General features: G+C 33.7%; 3 protein-coding genes across 4 annotated transcripts; 1 reads left to right on the top strand and 2 right to left on the bottom strand.

The window, feature by feature from the left end:
• Positions 1 to 425: 425 nt before the first annotated feature.
• On the bottom strand, positions 426 to 1409 carry LOC109179291. 2 transcript variants are annotated; one of them, XR_002053870.1, is made up of 2 exons: positions 989 to 1050; positions 426 to 726 (listed from the first exon to the last, which is right to left on the bottom strand). XR_002053870.1 is itself a non-coding variant. In XM_019328795.1 (2 exons), the coding sequence occupies exons 1-2, from the start codon at positions 1384 to 1386 to the stop codon at positions 479 to 481; spliced, it is 468 nt and encodes a 155-aa protein (XP_019184340.1). In that variant the 5' UTR covers positions 1387 to 1409; the 3' UTR covers positions 426 to 478. The 2 variants fall into 2 exon arrangements, 1 of the variants encoding a protein (XP_019184340.1); XM_019328795.1 differs by lacking the exon at positions 989 to 1050 and adding an exon at positions 1167 to 1409.
• Positions 1410 to 4265: 2856 nt separating this feature from the next.
• Positions 4266 to 4610, top strand: LOC109179326. The gene has a single exon (XM_019328831.1). It carries the CDS (start codon positions 4266 to 4268, stop codon positions 4608 to 4610), a length of 345 nt encoding a protein of 114 aa, XP_019184376.1.
• A 4784-nt stretch (positions 4611 to 9394) lies between these two features.
• On the bottom strand, positions 9395 to 19966 carry LOC109179325. Its single transcript, XM_019328830.1, has 6 exons — positions 19393 to 19966; positions 11495 to 12228; positions 11172 to 11404; positions 10513 to 10645; positions 10130 to 10184; positions 9395 to 10099 (listed from the first exon to the last, which is right to left on the bottom strand). The coding sequence occupies exons 1-6, from the start codon at positions 19964 to 19966 to the stop codon at positions 9582 to 9584; spliced, it is 2247 nt and encodes a 748-aa protein (XP_019184375.1). The 3' UTR covers positions 9395 to 9581.
• Between the last annotated feature and the right edge of the window lie 1748 nt (positions 19967 to 21714).

Below are 21714 nucleotides of genomic sequence, written 5' to 3'. Positions count from 1 at the left end.
ACAATTAGTCAATTATAATATAGATGCAGTGATATATCTACATCATCAATTAAAAATGGAATGAAAATTAGGTAAGAATATCACTGTAGTTGATATTCTAATTGATTAATTGATTGAAAATTGAAGCAATGATAACATCAAAATTCATAAACGATTCAAACCATATCTTTAATTGCACTATATAATATTTGATGTTCCAATTTAAATAATTATACATCGATTCAAATATTCTTAATATATTATAACAATTCCATCCCGGGCATCGCATAAGTGAAAATACTAGTAATGGTAAAGAGAAAACAAAAGGTTGTAGCTAGATACTAATGCCCAGATCCGATCCAAGATACAGTAAAAGTAAAAAGTAGTAACCAAAAAAAAAAAAAAAAAAAAAAAAAAAAAAAAAAGAAAAAAGAAAGAGGCTAGCTTACACACGTACAGTAAACAAAACCGGCCTTCGAATTCATTCGCATGCGCAGCTTTAGTGATTATCATTTGCAACAAGTGATAATCTGATCGAAGTTGATGACTTGAAATATTGTGAGCAGAAATGCAAATCCTCATCAGAAGTTATAGTGATCATTTCACCTTCTTCATCTTTGTACATGAACTTTAGGACATCAGCTGCTAATTCAGGCTTTCTCTTTAAGACTTGAGCCTTCAAATTGTCCATGGTTGGATTGGGGAGCACGAACTTGAGAAGATCGTTACCAGTTTTGACTTTAACCACTGTCCACAAGCAAAATTGGGTGCCAGAAAAAGTTTTTAAATTATACAATTCAAACCCCCTTTGAAACAATTGAAAATAATAAAATGCAAGAAAAGTAACCACTTAAGAAGTCATTTTATATTATGCCTTATTGTCTCACTCCTTCCTATGGAACATGTACTTGAGTTACTTGAAAGGTGTTACGTACAAACAAATCCCAGGTAGAAAATGATAAAAATTATGAATTTTTAAATAATAAATAATAAATCATATGTCAATAACCTTGTGGTTGGGTGGCTCCTAGTTGCTCTTCTATATGAGAGGTTATGGGTTCTATTTGAGACCACATCGAATCTGTGGCATTCGGTACATTGAGAAAATAGTTATGAACAGATACTGTAACAAATCAGCGTCAACAATAAGCAAAAACAAAAAAGAACAAAAAAAATCATATATGTACCTCTCTCATATTCAGCAGTAGCAGCCACTGCCGTTAATGGGATCCAAGGCCCATGAGCAGCAGGCATGCCCCACGGAGTATACATCGCAGACTGGTCCGAAACATTCAAACCAAAATTTGCCAGGTAATCTGACTCTATCATTTGAGTATTCAGATATTCTGCCTCTGTCATTTCATCAGCAGCACTGTCAGGAACACTGGTCCCATAACCATTCTCCATTAAAAATGAAGATTCGTTGAGAATGACAGACTCTATTCTGAAGAACAGAGATAAAGTATGGTGAAATGAGTCAAATTACGACAGGAAAGACCAAATAATTCAGATGGAATTAAAATTGGAAACAAGAACGTGAAACCCATAAGGGTCAGAGAGAATATATATATATATATATATATATATATATATATATATATATAAATATAAATAAGAGGCCAAGCACTTTATCTCGACACCCGGATTGGACTCCCATATGGGAGGTTGTAAGTTCGAACTTCTGTAGAGGTGTTATTGGCTCTTATGCTTCACTACAGTGTAGTTATGAACACATTCAAAAAAATATAAAAGAGAATGATCAATTTCCAAGTCTCACCTTTTGTCTTTTTGACTTTGGAGGAAGGTTTGGGAGAAAAATAAATAAAATTCTTGGCCCACCTGGTATGCCTTTTTAATCTTTTTTTTTTTTTTGGTTTATTATAAGTAATATATGTACATACTCATATTAAGATTCAAACACTCAATATCTAACACTTTATTACTCCGTACATGCTTATCTTATTATTTTATTAGTTAATTCCATTTTTAGTCTTAAATTTATAGGTGGTAGTCCAATTTTAGTCATTCTTTATCAAAATATCCCTTTCTAGTCATAGTATTATTGTGGTATGACAATTTTTGGTTCTTTATCAACAAAATTGTTGAAATCTCATTAAATAAATGGACATTTTGATCCTTTTTTTTTAAAAAAAAAATACAAAGTGGAGACCCAATATATTTTTATTTTTTTTATTAAAAAATTCATAATTGTACACCGAAATGCCTTTGAAATTTAAAAAAAATTTAAATAATTTTGTTAATGAAGGACCATAAATGGTCATGTCACAATAATACTAAGACCAAAAATTATATATCTAAGACCAAAAGTAGAGTGTCACCTATAAATCTAAGACCAAAAAATAGAATTAACTCTTATTTTATTATAAACTATGACTAAATACCATTATAAAATAAAATATATAGAAAATTGTATTTATATTAATAAGTTTAATAAGAAGAATAATATATTGATTCATACATACATACAAATATATTATATATCATATATTATATATTATAACAGTTTTCCTCTAATGTATTAATAGAAGTTATGAAATATTTGTAAGGGTGTATTCAAAGTTTTAAAATTTTTAAAAATTTTTTAATATGAAAAAGTTTTTAAAAATTTATAAATGTTTGTCCTATAGTTTTGTATATAAGTTAATGAAAGTCTAAAAAATTCCACGGAAGACTATAAAAATTCTATAAAAATCATATAAAATTCATCACTTTAAAACTGTTTGAAAGTCTATTAAAGTCTTGATTGAATACGTCCCCTAAGATTCAAACACTCAACCTCTATTATGTTGGTAATAATGAACCAAAATCGATTTAATATCTCAAAAATAATATTTATATATATACACACGAAAATATATATAAAATATTATTAGATATATAATATCCGAAATATATATATACGCACAAATATATATATATATATATATATATATATATATATATATATATATATATATATATATATATATATATATATATATATATAACGGATCCAAAGGTTATATATACATATATATCTATGAAAAGATATACCAATATATATCAACCACAAATGGAACTTATAATCCTCAGATTATAACTCCAATCAACAAGTAGAAGGGATTTTTGCTTAGAGCATAATCCAAAGCAAGAAAGAAGGAGAAGGAAGAAATAGGAAAGTACGAGTTAGGCAAGATGTCTTTCTTTCCTTAAAACCTTATTTGTCACCTCCCAAAAGTGCTAGGAGCGTTGTGGCCTAAGTTTCCCAGGATCAAACGTATAACGGTTCGACGTCTGAGCACCCAAACGAACGAACCCGGCGAACTAGAGCACGGGCAGAACACAGTATCAAGAAAGGAGTAGGAGCAGAGTTTTGAGAAGAAAAGGTGCTTATCATTGTGTGTTGTGTGTCTCTCTTGTTCTTCCCCTCACGTTGTAAATCACTTGCTCCTACTACCCCTTCTTATATAGGAATTGGAATACTAAATAACATTTAGTTGGCATTCATGTCACGTTGGTAACATCTGAAACAGCTAGTTATTTGTGCATTCATGGCACGTTGGTAACATCTGAAACAGCTAGTCATTAGTGCAGATTTAATTCAAAATTCAAATTGGAAGAAACGACTCTGGTAGACTGAAGTTTCAGCCTTGCACTGCTGCTCGGCCGCAGGACACGAGAGTTCAACTCTTGTGCTCTTGCCAACGCATGAGAGCAGCTCTCGGCCAGGTTAGTTGGCATAACTTAGCCCGCTCGCAGGTGCCGGCGCATACGAGCTCGGGCTTGAATCAAGCCTTTTTGATCTCGTTTCTAGTTGGAATTTGATTTGCAACCCCCCCCCCCCCCCCCCCCCCCCCGCCCCCCGCGCGAGAGAGCCTCTATGCTATACAATTCTACAAGCTCCAAAAGAGCTCTTGTATAAAAAGGAGTCCTCTTTCCAAACCAATGTGGGACAAATGCTCACTTTTCCATTCATTTTTCCCACTCAATATGTCTACTTTGAGAATCAATATCTCATTCACCCATTATCCGTTTTGAGCGTACAATATATCAATCTCTTCGTCTCACTACGAAGAATCCGAATCCACTTTGACCCTACCCAAATCAGAGGTGGACCCCACTAATAATTGTACCACAAAATAGCCACTTAACATGTCATTTTATGCTATTTTAATGCTATTTTTCGAACAATCCCCCACATGAATTAAAATTAATTTCAGGGTATTTTAAAATCGGAACAATCCCCCACCAATCTCGCGATGCATACGGACCTACCTTGGCTGCTCATGGGCGACTTCAATGATCTTTTACATCAACATGACAAAAGAGGCACACACCCTCATCCAGAATGGCTTTTGAGAGGGTTCCGACATGTTGTTGATTCTTGCGGTCTCCGAGAATTATATTTTGAAGGACATCAGTTCACTTGGGAAAGAGGCCAGGGTACAACAAACTGGGTCGAGGAGAAACTCGATAGGATTATAGCGGCAGATGCTTGGTTTGAGAAGTTTGATGGGGCGAAAGCTTTTTCTAAAGGAGTTCCATCTAGCGATCATTTGCCTTTAATCCTGCTACCCATCCCAACTGCCAGAGGGTATAGAGTTAGAAAATTCCGTTTTGAAAACATTTGAATTAAGGAGAGTAATTGCAGAGAGTTGTTGCACAAGGCATTATGGATATGGGGTAAAGATTTAACTAAGGATTTCAATTCTAAGTTAGATGGATAAGGAACATGACCAGTGTAGTGTTTATTCTTTCTGTGAAGCACAACGTAATTACTTATCCACTTTGAAACTTCAAAGTGACTTCTGGAGGCAAAGAGCCAAGGTATCATGGTACAAAGAAGGCAATGCCAACACAAAATTCTTCCATAATGTGGCCCGTGGCAAAAAGAACACAAACAGAATTCTCAAGCTCATAGATGATCACGGGGTATGGAGACATAAGTGTCCGGATCTTCATAAGCTCATCTCATCTTATTTTCAGAACATGTTTGCTAGCAACCCAGGGGAAACAGATATGGTTACTAATTGTTTATGCCCGAAAATCACCAGTAGCCAAAACACAGCCATGTTACGGAGAGTATCCCATGATGAGGTCAAGTAAGCCGTCTTTAGTATGTAACAAGATAAATCTCCAAGGCCTGATGGATTCAATCCGGGCTTCTTCTAAGCATACTGGGACATTCTAGGAACTGACCTGGTTCACCTATGCAACTCTGTTATTGTGGCAACTCAAAAATTATTTTCCTAAATTCTATTTTATAAATTCCAAAATAATTATTTTTACTCCTTTGAAATTTTTTCTAAAACAGGTGTATGAATTAAATATTTTAAATCGTGATTTTTATTAATTCAACACCAAGTAGTAGTCTGTTTCGAAAAATCCTAAGTTTTGAGTATATCTATGTATCAAGTTTTTATCCAAAAAGTCAATATGAGTGAAACCTGAGAGGAACCTGTGAAATTTGAACCAAATATTTTTATCTAGAAACATTCTTATAAGAAACTCATTTTATCTCCCAAGATTGTATAAACCCATTTTAATATTATAATCTAAGCCAAAAGAGGGATCATGATATTTTTAAAAACCAATTTACCAAAACACCCTCATCAGCCAACATTCTTACCTAGGGTTTTGAGCCAATATAAATAGAACACTATTCATCAGATTACTTTCAATCCCTCCATTTGCCTCTTTCACTCCAAGCTAAGACATTTGAGAAAAAGAATAGAAAGCACAGTAAGTATCTTCCTTCATTCATCTTCATCTTCCTCCATTCATTTCCATCTTCTGATAGTATTCTTTCCTCCAAGCTTTTCATCCTCTTCATCTGGCATTAAATGTTTAAGATTATGATGAGTGTTGTATGTGTTTATGTTTGTCTGAGGAAAATAGGAAGTGAAGGTGGAAATCTCTATTGAAGAAAGGAGGGATTCACATTAGGAGTAACCAAGCTCAAAGGTATAAACCATGGATTCCCAAAGCTATTATTTTAGCCCTATAATGTTAGATTTCTTGAGAATAGATGCTTAGAAATGATTGAGAATGCTTGTTGATAAGTTTATTGTGCTTTGCCACCGCCGGCGCTCTACGCCCGGTCGGCATCTTTGCCACCCCTAGCGCTCTACGCCCGGTTAGGTTGGCATAGCCACCACCGGCGCTCTACGCCAGGTCGGCATAAGTATAGTTTGATGCGTCGACATCATGAGATCAGTCGGGTCATTTCCCGATCGCAATCTAAGTTGCAAAGTAAACTTGGGAAATTATCGTACCTACTCCCTTAGGTTGACAGTTCCCGCAACTAAGGGAGTGGGGGGCTACACTTATAAGGTTGTAGAGCACGCTCTCTCGGCCTGTGGAGCTCGAGCACTGAGGTGCTTCTCGATCAAAGTAACCTTCACGGTCTCGCTATCGTTAGACCATCAGGTCTTCTAGTGTTAGATCGATAGAAATTCGGTCTCTTAGATCACACAGCAAAATCAATCCCATGATTGGTAAAGCTAGATCTCCCGATCGCAATTAACGACCTCTCGGTCGTCCCTAGAAACCCGGTCGATAAACCGGTAAAGTAGACCTCTAGATCACAGCTAACCCGATCTCCCAATCTTAGCTAGCTTCCCGGCCGCTCGATCGGTAAAGGTTCGACCTCTCGGGCCGTGTTGCAAAACCGGCCCCTAGGTCGGGCAACCCCCTTTCTTTTTTAGTCCAGCAGACTGCGTTTAGCGTTGTGCTCTTTTTTCCTTAGCTAAAATTTTTTCCCACTGGGTTTTTTATTAGCTTAAGGTTTTTAACGAGGCAACCGGCATAAGTCATGGACCGTATAATAAGTTTTTCAGCCCGAACCCTTCCTCGCTAACTCATTGTCAGGGCACAGACTGGGGGGGGGGGCTTCATGATGGGAAATATACCTCGGGTTCAGGCTCCCCGTACGCTCCGTGCTCCTATTTGGGTCGGGTCAAACGGTTCGGATCAAGGCCAACGGGTCAAGGTCAAACCTGACTTGGTTTGACCTATATAAGGGCATTTGACCCTTCATTTTAGGGGGGCCTTCCCCTCTTCCTCCCTACACACACACACACACACCCGGCTAGGCGGCCGACTAGGCCGCTTAAGCGCCGCCTAGGTCGCCTAGGCGTTGATCGCCTAGGCTTCCTAGGCACCGACTAGGTCGCCTAGGCACTGACTAGGTCGCCTAGGCACCGACTAGGTCGCCTAGTCAGCCGATTAGCTATTGTTTCGTTCTTTTTTAAATGAGTTATTTCACTCAAAACGATGTGTTATTTTGAGCGAAATAACTCTAAATTGTTCAAATTATGTTTTTTTGGTTAATATTTAATATTTTAGTATTAAATATTAAAATATTAAATAGTTTATAATTATCAAGTTCTAAAAAATTGTGAAAATATAAATATTTTTTTAAAAAAATAAAAAATAAAATAAAAAAATACACGGGCGCCTAGGCGCCGATTAATCCTCGCTTAGGCGCCCTAGGCGCTAGGCGCTAGGCGCCTCCCGAGCGCCCGAGGAGCGCTTAGCGATTTTTTCAACCATGGTAAAAGGTATATTTTCTTTATTCCCAATAGGCTTAGGACTCCAGTTTAGGCAAGAGTCCACGATCCATGGTGGACCACATTAATTAATTAGAGGGAATCCTAATCAAATTAAATCCTTTCTAATTATTATTAATGAGATTAATTAAATAATGAATTCAGGATTAAAGGCCGTAACACGGGATGTTATAGGGTGTGTATTCCAAAAACTGGGCAGGTGGTTGATGGCATGCAGATAACGGCTTCTTGGATCCCACTAATGGAAAATGTGTTGAAATGTAATGTAGATGCTGCAATTTTCATGGATGGAGCGGGTTATATATGGTGCGGTCGTCAGAACCACGCTGGGAAGTTTGTTGTAGCGCGTTGTGCCCCGCTCGAATGCGGTCGTCACCCTCTTCTAGCTGAAACCATGACGGTGAACGAAGCGCTTTCTTGGTTGAAGTCTTGCGATTTTAGTAATTTAATTATTGAAACTGATTGTCTTATGTTTTGTTCTAGTTTTAATTCGTACTTTTTGGACTTTTTGTATGCGGGTTTGATAGTTAAGTAATGTCTTGATATTGCTAGTGACATTGAGAACATGTCTGTTCACCATGTCAAGTAGTCAGGAATCATGTGGCTAATGTTTTGACACGAACAACTGGTTCTTCGTCTGTCCTAGATAATGGCGAATGTACATGGTAACTGTAGGGGCATTGCCCCCCCCCCCCAAAAAAAAAAAATCTTATTAATAGTATATATTTCGAATGTATATGGTCATTCCAACCCCCCCCCCCCCCCCCCTCCCGCCAAAAAAAAAAATCTTATTAATAGTATATATATATATATATATATATATATATATATATATATATATATTTATTTATTTATATATGGCCCCCCTCACCAAAGCATTTGTCCCTTCTAATCACATATTTCTTGTTCTTTTTTGTTTTCCAATTCATTTTTCTTAAATTAATGACTTTTTTCCTTATTAATCCACACTTGATTTAAATTTGTTTAAAGGGTTTTGACATCAAATTATGCTGTGGAACCGTGTCTACCTTGCAAGTGAACACAATTCTAAAATTGTTCATAATTATAAATATATGGTTCAGAAATTATGAACACATAGTTCTATATATAATTATGGACATAGAGTTGTGAACATAATTATAAACATATAATTCTGTAATTATGAATATAGGGATATAGAGATTCAATAATTGTAAATAAGAAGTTCAAAAATTATGAATATATAGCTTTATAATTATGAACATATAGTTTAGTAATTATGAACATAGGGTTCTGCAATTGTGAATATAGAGTTCAATAATTATAAATCTATAGCTTTATAATTATGAACATATAGTTCAGTAATTATGAACTTAGAATCGTGTCCACCTTGCAAGGTGGACACGGTTCCACAGCATAACGATTGAGTTTTGACAATGTTTATAGGTGAACTATCCATATTTAAGAAATGTTTGATCTTTGATGAATGGTTTGTTAGTAACAATGTTTAAAGACTACACTTCGTAATAAGATGGAAGATGGATTTCTTAATGATTGTTTGTTAGTATACATTGAAAAATAATTTAGTATAGATTCAATTATAGATGATTTTTGTAACATGCAAGAAAGACGTTCTAAATTGTGATTGCCCCCTGCACAAACAAATTATGGGTCCGCCCCTAGTCCTAGAGTCATGACTATCTGTTCCACCGGCCTATATTTCACTTTTGGTTGATTATTAATGCAATTGAGTTATTACCTTTCAAAAAAATAATAATAATAATTAGATACTCTCTTTATAGGGGATAGCTAGGCTTTTAAATAAGAGAAGAAAAACATTAATAAGGTTCAAGTAAAACATCAAATACTTAAACATTACATTCACTTAAAAGACCACAAAAAACACATAATAGCACAAGCCATAATAGCAGTAGCTTGGATTTAAACATGGGAAGTAAAAGACCACAAAAAACACATAATAGCACAAGCCATATAACCATAATAGCAGTAGCTTGGATTTAAAGATGGGAAGTGCAGCGGCAATGGATTCGTTCAAATTGAAAGAGACAATGTGACTGGTGTTGTTCCTGTGGACTTGAAAAATTCCAAGCAATAATGCAAATCCTCATCACAAGCTATTGTCACCATTTCCTCATCTTCGTCCTTGTACATGATCTTAAATTTTGCAGATTCCAACTTATTGAATCTCTTTAGGATTTCTGCCTTCAAACTATCCATAGTTGCAAAAGGAAGCAGGAACATCACAGTATCATTGTTGTATCCCACTTTAACCCACACTCTACTATTGTCATCCATTGTTGTATTATTATGAGATAACATAAAATTTTCCATCCATTGTTGTATTATCTGTAGTTTTGGCTGCAGCTTCCTCACTCCTCCAACATACTCATTATTGTTGTCCTTCCTGAGGAGGGCAGTTCTTCTGCAGCAGTTTACCTTATGTTTCCCAACTTCAGCTTCATTTGTAGAAGAATAATTTGAAGCCCAGGCAAGAGTTTGTACTGCCAGAAATATTATTAGGCTCAGGAACAATGTATGCATCTCTGCAAGTTTTAACTCTTGGATGCAGGGGGGAATATATGTTTTCTTTTCCAGGGAGCTTTTCAGAAAGACTTTACAGATCACCCATTCATTCTGGAAATTAAAACAAACAAACACATAGACAGGCAATTTTCAAAATAGATCAGAAGAAGAAATTAAAAATGAAATCTTAGCTTGATCAAGAAATTAAATTATGGCCCAGTTTGGTAACATAATTAGCTTATCGGTCAATATTGACTTATTTGATCACTATTAGCTATTTGACTTGTTAAAAAATCAATATGAATATTTAATTAATTAGCTTTTTGTAACAACTTATTGTTTCAAAATGTTAAAATTTAAAAAAGTCATTTTTAAATTTCTACAATCAGTTAATGCTATCAATTAGTACAATTAGCTAACATCTATATATAATACCTACCTTAGCAACTTGAGGAAGAGAAAGAGGATGTTTTGAAAGTTCATGTGCTGGAAGTTGAGGAAGTTCTGAAAGTTCAAGTGCTGGAAGTTGAGGAAGTTCTGGAAGTTTGTGTAAGGAGTTGTCGCCCTCCAATCTGTATTCATGTTAAAATAAGACTTAATTTATTCAAAATAAAAACATTTGCAATACATAAATAAAATTAAATTAATGTTAATAATTTTTTTATTATTTTTTTTATAACGGTCTTATTATGGATGATTGTAATCATTTGATTAACTCTTTTAGAAATGTCTTTTTTAACTATGTTCATAGATTAACGAATCGTATTATTTACTCTAGAATGATTGTTGGATTATCAATTTGGTTTAGGGATTTGGCTCTCTACGCATCCTTCTCGTATTTGTAATTTTTTTTTTTTATGTTTATTAATGTATTATTTATCCTTATTTCAAAAAAAAAAAAAAAAGTTAATTCTACGTTTTGGTTTATACATGGTTAAATTAGTTTATAAATTTATAGGAAATTATACTTTTTAACCCCCAAGTTATGAAAGTGTAAGTTTAGTTATTATCTATGATGGATTATAAATATGATTATTTTTTTTACGGGAAAAGGTAAATTGTACTAAAAAAATAAATGAAATACAAATACGGGCATACCGCGACACCACATACTCATTATTGCTACTACTGCCGTTTCTGCTGAGGATGGATCTTCTGCAGCAGTTTACATTATGTTTCCCAACTTCAGCTTCATCAGCAAGAGTTTGGGATGCCAGAAATATTAAGTTCATGAGCAATGTATTCTGAATCACTGGAAGTTTCAAGTCTTGGATGCCGAGGGGAATATATGTTTTCTTTTCCAGGAAGACTTTACAGATCACCCATTCATTCTGGAAAACAAACAAAATAGATAAGAAAAAAGAAATTAAAAATGAAATCTTAGCTTGATCAAGAAATTAAATTATATATATACTACCTACCTTAGCGTTTTGAGGAAGTTTTGGGATCATATGTAGGTAGTTGATGTTCACCAATCTGTATTCATGCATTAACCAGTCTGTCCTTTCACCACTGGGTGGTCTCCCTCTGTAAAAAATCAGAGTTTTCTTCATCCCAACAAGGGATTTCCCCTTCAAAATCTCTTTGTCACTTCCTGTGGTTTCCCAATAGCCTTTGCTCACTGAATGAGTAGCTCTGTCTATTCTCTGCCCCGTGGCATCCTTCATATCCCTCCGACTGAAGAAAAACCATTCTCTCTTACCCACACAAACACCGGGGAGCAAATCCCAGGGTTCCAACCTGTTCAAATCCCACTCTTCAATTGCTCCTGCGAAGAAGCTAGGATCCGCAATCTTTCTCCATAAGTAGTTAGTTATGAGCTCTTCGTCTGTGGGATGAAACCTATAACCCAGAGGAATTCTTATAGAATCGCCGGAATCTTTCTCTACCGACGACGATTCCACAGAATCGTGGGAGCCACAAAATCCGGACATTTTTTCTTTTGGCCTTGAGAGCAATTTTCTTCCAAACCTGAAAGAATTTGGGGGCTTGGATGCACCCAAGCCGTCCAAGAAATTTATGCAGCTAAGTCGACCAAGAAATTTTCTTTTTCTGCTACTAATATAAACAGTTAAACACTCAACAAGTAAAACCACCTTGTGCTTTAGTGATATAAAGTGACTCTCCGAATAAAAAGTTAGAGGGGGTATTAGCTCTTTATATTTCGATAACTTGAGAAAGTATATTACATTATAACGGAGTCAATAGTACTCAATATATATATATATATATATATATATATATATATATATATATAATTAGGTACTGGTGCGGTTAGGTTGCTTAGGTGCAGTTGTGCGGTTTAATCTGGGCCATTCATCTCGCTTAAATCAATGTCCAGGATTATCAAAATTTTAAAAAAAAACGTGGTGGCAATTTTGTAATTTTTGTATTTAGGTCAACATTAATGTGAGCGGTTCTGTGATTAATGTGCGTGAGTTTTGTATATAATATGCGTGTGTGTAATATTTAAAGTGCGTGAGTTTTGTGCTTAATGTGCGTGAGATTGTGCTTAATGTGTGTTGGATGAAGAAGCATGCAGTACGTCTAAATGACCAAAAGCGTCTACCAAAACCAAAAGCGTCTACCAAAAGCGCGTCTTCTTGTCCAACAATGTGCGTGGATTTTGTACTTAATGTGCGTGAGTTTGTACTTAATGTGCGTGGATTTTGTACTTAATGTGCGTGAGTTTGTGCTTGTTGGATGAAGAAGCATGCAGCACGTCTAAATGACCAAAAGCGTCTACTGACCAAAAGCGTCTACCAAAATCAAAAGCGTCTACTGACCAAAAGCGTCTACCAAAACCAAAAGCGTCTACCAAAACCCACGCATAAGCACAATCCAACAATGTGCGTGAGTTTTGTGCTTAATGTGCGTGGGATTTTACTTATTGTGCGTGGGTTTTGTACTTAATATGCGTAAGTTTGTGCTTAAGATCTAACACTTAAGGTGCGTGGCTTTCTTCCAAATACGCATTTTTTTTTTTAATTTTCATTGATTTGAGCCGTTGATTTAGATTTGATCAACGGCTCAGATCTAACCGCACAACCGCACTGAAAACTATATCCGCACGAGAACCCTTCCCTATATATATATATATATATATATATATATATATATATATATATATAAATTTTTTCGTACTAGCTCTAAAAACTATTTTTCGCCCCTTAATTGGGCTAGTTGGGTACAAAAAGGGATTATTCTTAGTATAGTATAATGGCAAATTATGCTGTGCAATCGTGCACCATGCATGGTGCATACGGAATTAGATCTATAATTTCTATACTATAGATCTATAATTTTTATACTATAGATTCATAATTTCTATACTATAAATTCATAATTATTAAACTCAATATTCATAATTACAAAACTCTATGTTCATAATTTTCAATGTTCATATTCTCAATTGTTGAACTCTGTATTCACAAATCACTGAACTATATGTTCATAATTTGATAACTATACAGTTTAGAAATTATGAATCTACAATTTAGAAATTATGAATATATAGTATAGAAATTATGAATTTATAGTATAAAAATTATGGATCTATATTATAGAAATTATGGATCCAATTATGTGTGTACATTGCATGATGCACACGGTTGCACAGCATAACGCTCCTAGTATAATGTAGCATGTTCTGATTGCTTAATATAAGGGGATCACGTTTTTTATCCAATTTTTTTTTCCTCTAATAACAATTGAACACTTACTTGAGTATAATAGTTGGGAGTATGTTTTTGGATTTCAAGTACTATTTTTGTTTCTTATATTATTTAGGGTCTATTCATGATACATCGTAGTCTAACTAAAAAAAAATTATTCTTTTAATTTTTAGGTAAATTAGAAGCTCCAAGATCTCACTCTACTACTGAAGTGTTGAGATCAGGTGATTGACCACTTGACCCAGCAGGACGCCAAAATATATTCTTCTTCGTGGATTGTGTATTATTCTTACTCAATAATAATAATAATAATAATAATAATAATAATAATAATCTATACTATATACTATATATAATAACAAAATCCTGAAATTTTAACTTCCCGCCTAATTCCTAAAATATCTCTCTTTTTCCAATAAAATATATTGATTTCTACTTTCCCATTCGTACAATAATTCCGGGTAAAAATTATATTCTAAAATTTTAAAATAGTTTAATACAATTCTCTTTGCACATCTATACTATATATAATAACAAAATCCTGAAATTTTAATTTTCCGCCCAATTCCTAAAAAATCTCTCTTCCTAATAAAATATATTGATTTCTACTCTCCCATTCGTATAATAATTCTGGGTTAAAGTTGTGATGTGTCAAAAGTTCGGCAAGGCATAACTTTTGACTCGGTTGTCCGTTTTGGACAAATGTTCTTTTTTGAAATCGCGTATTTTTTCGAGATCTATCAACCGCAAACTGTCGTAGGCGGTTTGGCCCACCAATTTCTAAAAAAATGCTTTATTAAATAGTTTCTAAGAAAAAACTATGAGAACCTTATGTTTTATTAATGAATTTTTAAATTTTTTAATTAAAAAATTGTCCCGTGCATTATTTAATAATCTCTCTGTATAATAATAATCTCTCTGTATAATTGGTCAAATTATTTAATTATGATAAATTAGGGAATAATTAATGATGGTAATAGAAATCCTAGAAGACTATTAGAATTGAAGAATATTTAATTATTGTTATATTATTATTGTGACTCACGGAATACAATACAAGAATATTTAATTATGATTATATTATTATTGTGTGTCTCCCGGCCATTATATACTAACAAAACTTGAAAAGAAACTAATAATAATAATAATAATAATAATAATAATAATAATAATAATAATAATAATAATATAATAATAATAATAATAATAATAATAATATAATAATAATATAATAATAATAATAATATAAGTGGTAAAAATAATATCTAAAAGTAATTAAGTGTTAATAATAATAGTAAAAATATTAACGTAAGAATTATAACATAGAATAAATCGTAATAATTAATAACTATAGTCTAAGATTAAATTTGAAATTGTTAGGAAAGATAAACGACCTCGGGTGAAATTAACTCTTTATCAATTTAAATATTCTTAATATATTACAACAATTTCATTCCGTGCATCGCACGGGTGAAAATACTAGTAACAATAAAATTAGCATCTTCATCGTAAAAGTAGCGAAATGTACCACTTGAAACTGTTTATTAGCATCTTCATCTTGGACTGATTTTTTTTTTTCTTTCTTTACGCGTTTTGATCATTTTTGAGTGTGTGAGCGGTATAGACAATTTAGTCAAAGAGCTTTTGCTTTACAGCTTCAATGTCTATCTGTTTGTTTTTTCTTTTACTTTTTTGTTTTTGAAATTTTTTTTCTTTTACTTAATTATTGCTTTACTTCTTTTCCCAAATTATTGCTTTACTTACCGCCATTCAACGGTGTATTTAGTTTACCGAAAAGAAAGGAATATAAATACTTATTTCTGTAATTTGATTGTTGAGAAAAAATTGTATGTTATGAATAATTAATAAATAAACTAAATTTGGTTGATGTGAGTAACCATACACTTTCACATTTTAAGAGATGAAGAAAGTTTCACGGTGAACATTGATTCTATTATTTGATTGACTTTGGAAATAAGTATAGAGACAATTACACTCCTATTATACAATAATAACACTAATAATAATTAAGAGAAGTTGATGAGGGCATAATTGTCCTACTTGTTTTCTATGGAAAACATTGTCTATGAAAAAGAAAATATCAAGGGGAGCAATGGAAAATGTTTTCCATGAACCATCCTACACAATAATAACAATAATGGTAATTAAGAAAAGTTGGTGATGACATAATTGTCCTACTTGTTTTCTATTGAAAACATTGTCTATGAAAAACAAAATATCAAGGGGACCCCTGAAAAATGTTTTCCATAAACCAAACAAAGAAAAAATCACGGTGACTCATTGGCTCAGCACACAAGTTCAAATACATACTTGTGTGCATAAATGATCTGCCCACTTTGAACATAATTTTAATTACATTGCCGCTGCTAATATTCAAACTTTGATCTCTTTTCTAAAATATTGCCTACTAAGTTAAGCTCATGCGAGCAATTAAAGGTTGATAGTTGTAAAGACTATCGATCAACTTCCAATATATAAAAGGTCACAAGTTTAATTGTTTGTGACACAAAATCTTCTTAGTAAAGAGCTATTGTAGCCATTTCTTGATCTTCATAACCAAGTTGGTAATACCATTAACTTAGTAATCTGACAGATTTTACTCCTAGCTATGGCAACTTAACTTTGGCTGAGAAATACCATTGTCTTTCGGAGTTTGCTAAAGAATTAAACACTTTGATCTTTGGAGGGATATGGAGTTTCCATACAGCTAAGCAGTGGCCATTCTAACTAACAGATCTCTGTATGATAATTCTTGGACAAGAGTTGTGTAGCAACTCTTTACAGGGATCGGAATGGAAGCTACCCCTCAACTCAGTATCCTGAAGAATAATAAGTAGAACGGCCGGAATCTTTAAAAATCAGAAATGTTCTTTACCGGTGGCAATTCTATTCTCCACCGGCGGCATCCTGCTTAACTCCTCAGCTCGTTGCCTTGCCTTGCCGTTCAATATCACCGGCCAGCAGCAATACCATTCAATTCTATACCTCAACTGCCATACCTACATCGTATCAATAGCAGTCTTGGGCGGCGGCCGCAGCGTCGTAGGCGCGTCCTCCAACGCTCCGATTTTCTGCACTCTCCCAGCCTTCGGGTTAGAAGCTCGATCGGGTTGCAGCGCGTACCGGAGCTTTGCAAACCTGGATGACTCTTTGCCTGTAAGTCGCCGGTGGCCACAACCCGCACCGGAATTGCAGTGCAGTGGGTATCGCCGCCGGATCGGAGCCTCGGTTCCGGCTCCCAATAGAATCTTTTGCTATCAACCTGTTTACTTTTCGAAAAAAATCTAGTGTGGTCCCTTCTGGCATATTCGCTCCTTTGCTGTCGACAACCGGCGGTCTGACAACGGTGGCCGGAATTTCCGTTATCGGTGATCCAGATCGTGTTTAGGTTCATCAAGAGTTAGTCCGCGAAGCGGGTTGTGGTCGACGGAGTTGAGCGTTCTTGGATGGTTGACTGTCGGAAACAGTGTGGCCGGCGGTTGTCGTGCTCCGGGGTGTTTGCGGTGGTGTAAAAAGTAGGAGCTTGCATTCTGTGATAAATTGATAAATTACATTTTAAAAATTACAATTAAACTATAGAGTAGCATTTAAACTATACATAGTCGGGTATAATATATCCATTTTTTTTTCCCAAAAGGTTAAATTCCCAACCCCAAGGACCCGACATAGTAACATCTGGAAGACTTGATCTCGCGTCATTATATACACGGTAACAACTGAGTTGCATATGTGAGAATAATACACCATTACACCCATTTTGTCAAGGTATGTGATTGAATTCTCGAGAAAAAGGCATTGAGAATACCCTTTTATGTAAGCATGTGCAACGGACAGGTTCGGACGGTTCGAGTTCACGAAAGGCTAATTCGTTCAGATTTCGGATACCATATTCGAACATCTATCCGCTTATTTTCTAACATAAATCTGTCGGATATTCTTTCGAATTACCGATCGAATATTCGACTAAACCGTCAGATAGTTCGGTTATTGATGATAAAAGTGTAAGTGCAAAAATAATAAATTTATTTAATTAAAAGAACTGATTTTTTAAACTTAACTACTAAAATATAGAACTACTTAAGTAGTAAGACTCTTCACAAGTTCACAATTACAAATTAAAATTTACATTCCTAACTTCAAAACATAAAATGATAAATGATAATTGATTAATTGATACATATTACATACTAACGGACTAAGCACTAAGTATTAAGCAATAAGCATACAAAAATACAAAAGGCTGAATTTCAGACATTAAATCCATAAGCTCCAAGCCTCCAAAAGTCCAAAGTCCAATGTCCAAAGTTCAAGCCACCAATCCTCAGCAGTCACCAATCAGCCAGCCAGCATTCAGCAATCAGCATTTACAAGTCCACAAAAAGAATACCAATAGACCACTATATCTCTATATTGAAATACCCTAATAATATGATAATAACCTATTTGACTATTCCTCTTCTTGATAAGTAATAACACAAAACTTTGATAAGATTTAAAATATTTAAATTTTAAACAATTAAACATGAATGACAATATGACATGAATACATTATACATGATAGATAATTTATATAGAGTGCTCTGATTGTTATTTTTCCAGATCAACTAAGAATTGTGGGAAATTGCTCAATATAAGTATGGCACAAAACACCATACTACATAGGCAACATGCCAAACCCAATTCTATATATTCAGAAGAGTTAATGAACGATTTGGTCCCTCAATTATTAGCAAAATGTCAATGTAGTCCCTCAATTGTGTATTCATCGATTTGGTCCCCGAAAACAATTATTTTTAGTCAATTTAGTCCCTCAGGTCGTCTTCCGTCGACGGCCGGAGGGACTAAATCGACTAAAAATAATTATTTTCGGGGACCAAATCGACGGTTGGAGGGACTAAATCGTCTAAAAATAATTGTTTTCTAGGACCAAATCGATGAATAAGCAATTGAGGGACTACATTGATAGTTCGCTAATAATTGAGGGACCAAATCGTTGATTAACTCTATTCAGAAAACATGGTGGAAGCATCATCATTGCACAAGGGGCCAAAGACAATTAAGTAATTAACAATAACAGAGATATGGAGACAGGAGAGAAGTGAAGACATACACATTACCACTTTACCAGACACCATTCATCATTCAGGTGCCAAAGACAAAAAGGATTACTGAATGTCTGAATCAGTGATAGCTGAGCTCAAATGCTCAATGGCAGCAACATTTAAAATGTCACCAAGCCATTGAACACTTTCTATTTCTCAGCCAAGGAATGAGGTCCTGAGGGACATTGATATTTGAAACACATACACTGTAACACTGATACAGTCATACAGACATATCGCATAATAATCATTGATAAAATATCAAAATAAATACAGAAATGCTTTATGGAATATAAATTCAGAATGATTGATTGCATAATTGAATATATAAGTATATAATCATACAGGTATTGTAGGCAATGATCCAACTCCAGTGGTGGATGTGTTGCACAACTCTGCAAAAAACAAACAAAAAAAACACACACACACACACACACACACAAGTGTAAGTTAAAAGAAGTATTAATTTATACTACATAGTTATAACTTATAAGTTAAAAAATGTAAATTTTAGAGATTTACCTTTCTCAATCCTTTCAACATCTTCAATATTTTCTTCAACAGAGATTGGTTGATTGGCTAACCTCAACCAATCCTGTGCACACACAAGTGCCTCAACAATCTTAGGAGTTTGGGAACTCCTAAAGGCATCTAGTACCATGCCACTGGTACTGAATGCTGATTCAAATGCAACAGTAGAGATTGGAACAGCAAATACATCCCTTGCCATTTTAGATAACACAGGGAACCTATCAGAATTCAGCTTCCACCATCTTAGAAGGTCAAAAGAATCCTCATCATCCACAATGACCTCAGACAAATACACCTCCAACTCAGTTTTTTTCATTGACAAATCAGCACTACCCAATTTTTGTTTCTTAATCTGGGATCTCAATAATGCTTGAGGTTTCCCAACAGAAACAGAATCAGAAATTATAACTAAAGGGGCTGATTTGTCAGAATTTTCAGGAACAAACTGGACATGAAAACAGGCAACATAATCTTGAAATAACTCCTTAAGGCCAACAACAACAACCTCATCAAACATTGTTTTACCTTTGTCCTCACCATATAACTGGGTAAACAGAATGGACATATATTCTATTTTGTCCCTGGGGTCTAAGATATTTGCATAGAATATGAGAAAGTTCATTTTTTTAGGCTCACCCAATATGAATGGACATTCATCATCATCATCACCATCATCATCATCATCATCATCATACCCTTAGGTCATTTTAAATGTTTATTTAAACAACTAATTTTTTTAAAAATCTTTTTACCAATCGTTGATATAATTCGCTGGTCAAATCCGCTATCGTTAACCGCTAATTGCTGATTGTCAAATAAGGACATTGCGAGGTAGTTAATATAATTGGCTCAACCTATAATTTGTTGTGTGATTTGAATATTCTCTTTGTCAACAAATCCCTCAAGTAGTTAATATAATTGGCTTTATTAATTTAAATTTTTTAAAAATTTTTCATGATATTAATAAAATACTTGGTAAATAAATATATAACATTATTTTGTATTATAACTTTTCTATTTAATTAAAAATAGTGCACAAAAAAGATAATAGACAATGTAGTGAATATAATCAATTGATGAATTTGAAATTTGAATGTAAAGAATTTTTACTTGGAGAAATATTAAGACAATATAACTAATAAAATTATGTCTCTTAATTAATTTATTGATAATGAATAACTTTTTTTTTTTTAGTAAAGACATTGTAGGGACAATGTAGTGAATATAATCAATTGATGAATTTGAATGTAAAGAATTTTTATATTTGAGAAAAATAAAGATAATATAACTAATGAAATTATTTCTCTTATTTAATTTATTGATAATGAATAATTTTTTTTTTGAATAAAGACATTGTAGACACATAATTCTAAATTAAAGAAATGCATATGTATTATTTTTGTTATAGCTACTAAATTATTATTTAATTATTTAATTTAATAAGAGTAAAATAGAATACTAATTATGCCAACTTTGATTGGATTGGGGTTCGAACCTAAGACCTTTCTTATTGAAATCAATGAGTAAGTTAATGGTGAATTAACAGAAATTAACGGAAAAGATAATATTTAACAGAAAAGTTAACGAATAATCATATTCATTAAGGATGAATTAGGAAATCTTAAGGAAAAATTAAAATTTGATCAATCTGAGCTATTCATTTGATTAAAAAATTTGACCGCCATTTTTTCTATCCATTATATGCTTAACTCTTCTGGGCTCTTATTAGTATAGTAAATTATTCAAATTTTATATCTTTAAATTTTGTGCTCATGATGTTGTTTTAATTCTTACAATTTATTTTATGATATGACCTTTAGCTTAATAATACGTTTATTTCTAGCATGCTGTTCTTGTTTAATTATTATACATTAAAAAGCATGTTTTAACACATAAGTGAATTAAATGTATACTTCATCATGTTTAAAGTCTTACTCATAGGTGAGTGTTGCATATTGGTATGTATCCCAATAGTTATGTTGTGCAACCGAATGCACCATGCATGGTGCATACGATGCAAAACGACGTCGTTTTGATTAAAAACGCGCATTCCACTTAAAATAAAATTCACGTTCGATTCTCGACAATAGCATAATTGTGGATATATAGTTATGAATTTCTGGATATATAGTTATGAATTTCTGGATATATAGTTATGATTTTCTGGATATTTAATTCAATCATTGTGGATATTTAGTTCATTCATTGTGGATATTTAGTTCATTCATTGTGGATATTTACTTCATTCATTCACAATGGATATGTAGTTATGAATTTATGGATATATAGTTATGAATTTCTGGATATATAGTT

The sequence above is a fragment of the Ipomoea nil genome, unplaced genomic scaffold (genome assembly GCF_001879475.1).
Source record: "Ipomoea nil cultivar Tokyo-kokei standard unplaced genomic scaffold, Asagao_1.1 scaffold0900, whole genome shotgun sequence".
NCBI classification, from domain to species: domain Eukaryota; kingdom Viridiplantae; phylum Streptophyta; class Magnoliopsida; order Solanales; family Convolvulaceae; genus Ipomoea; species Ipomoea nil.
Note: the sequence above shows the minus strand (reverse complement) of the source record. Positions and strands in the feature narration are given on the sequence as shown.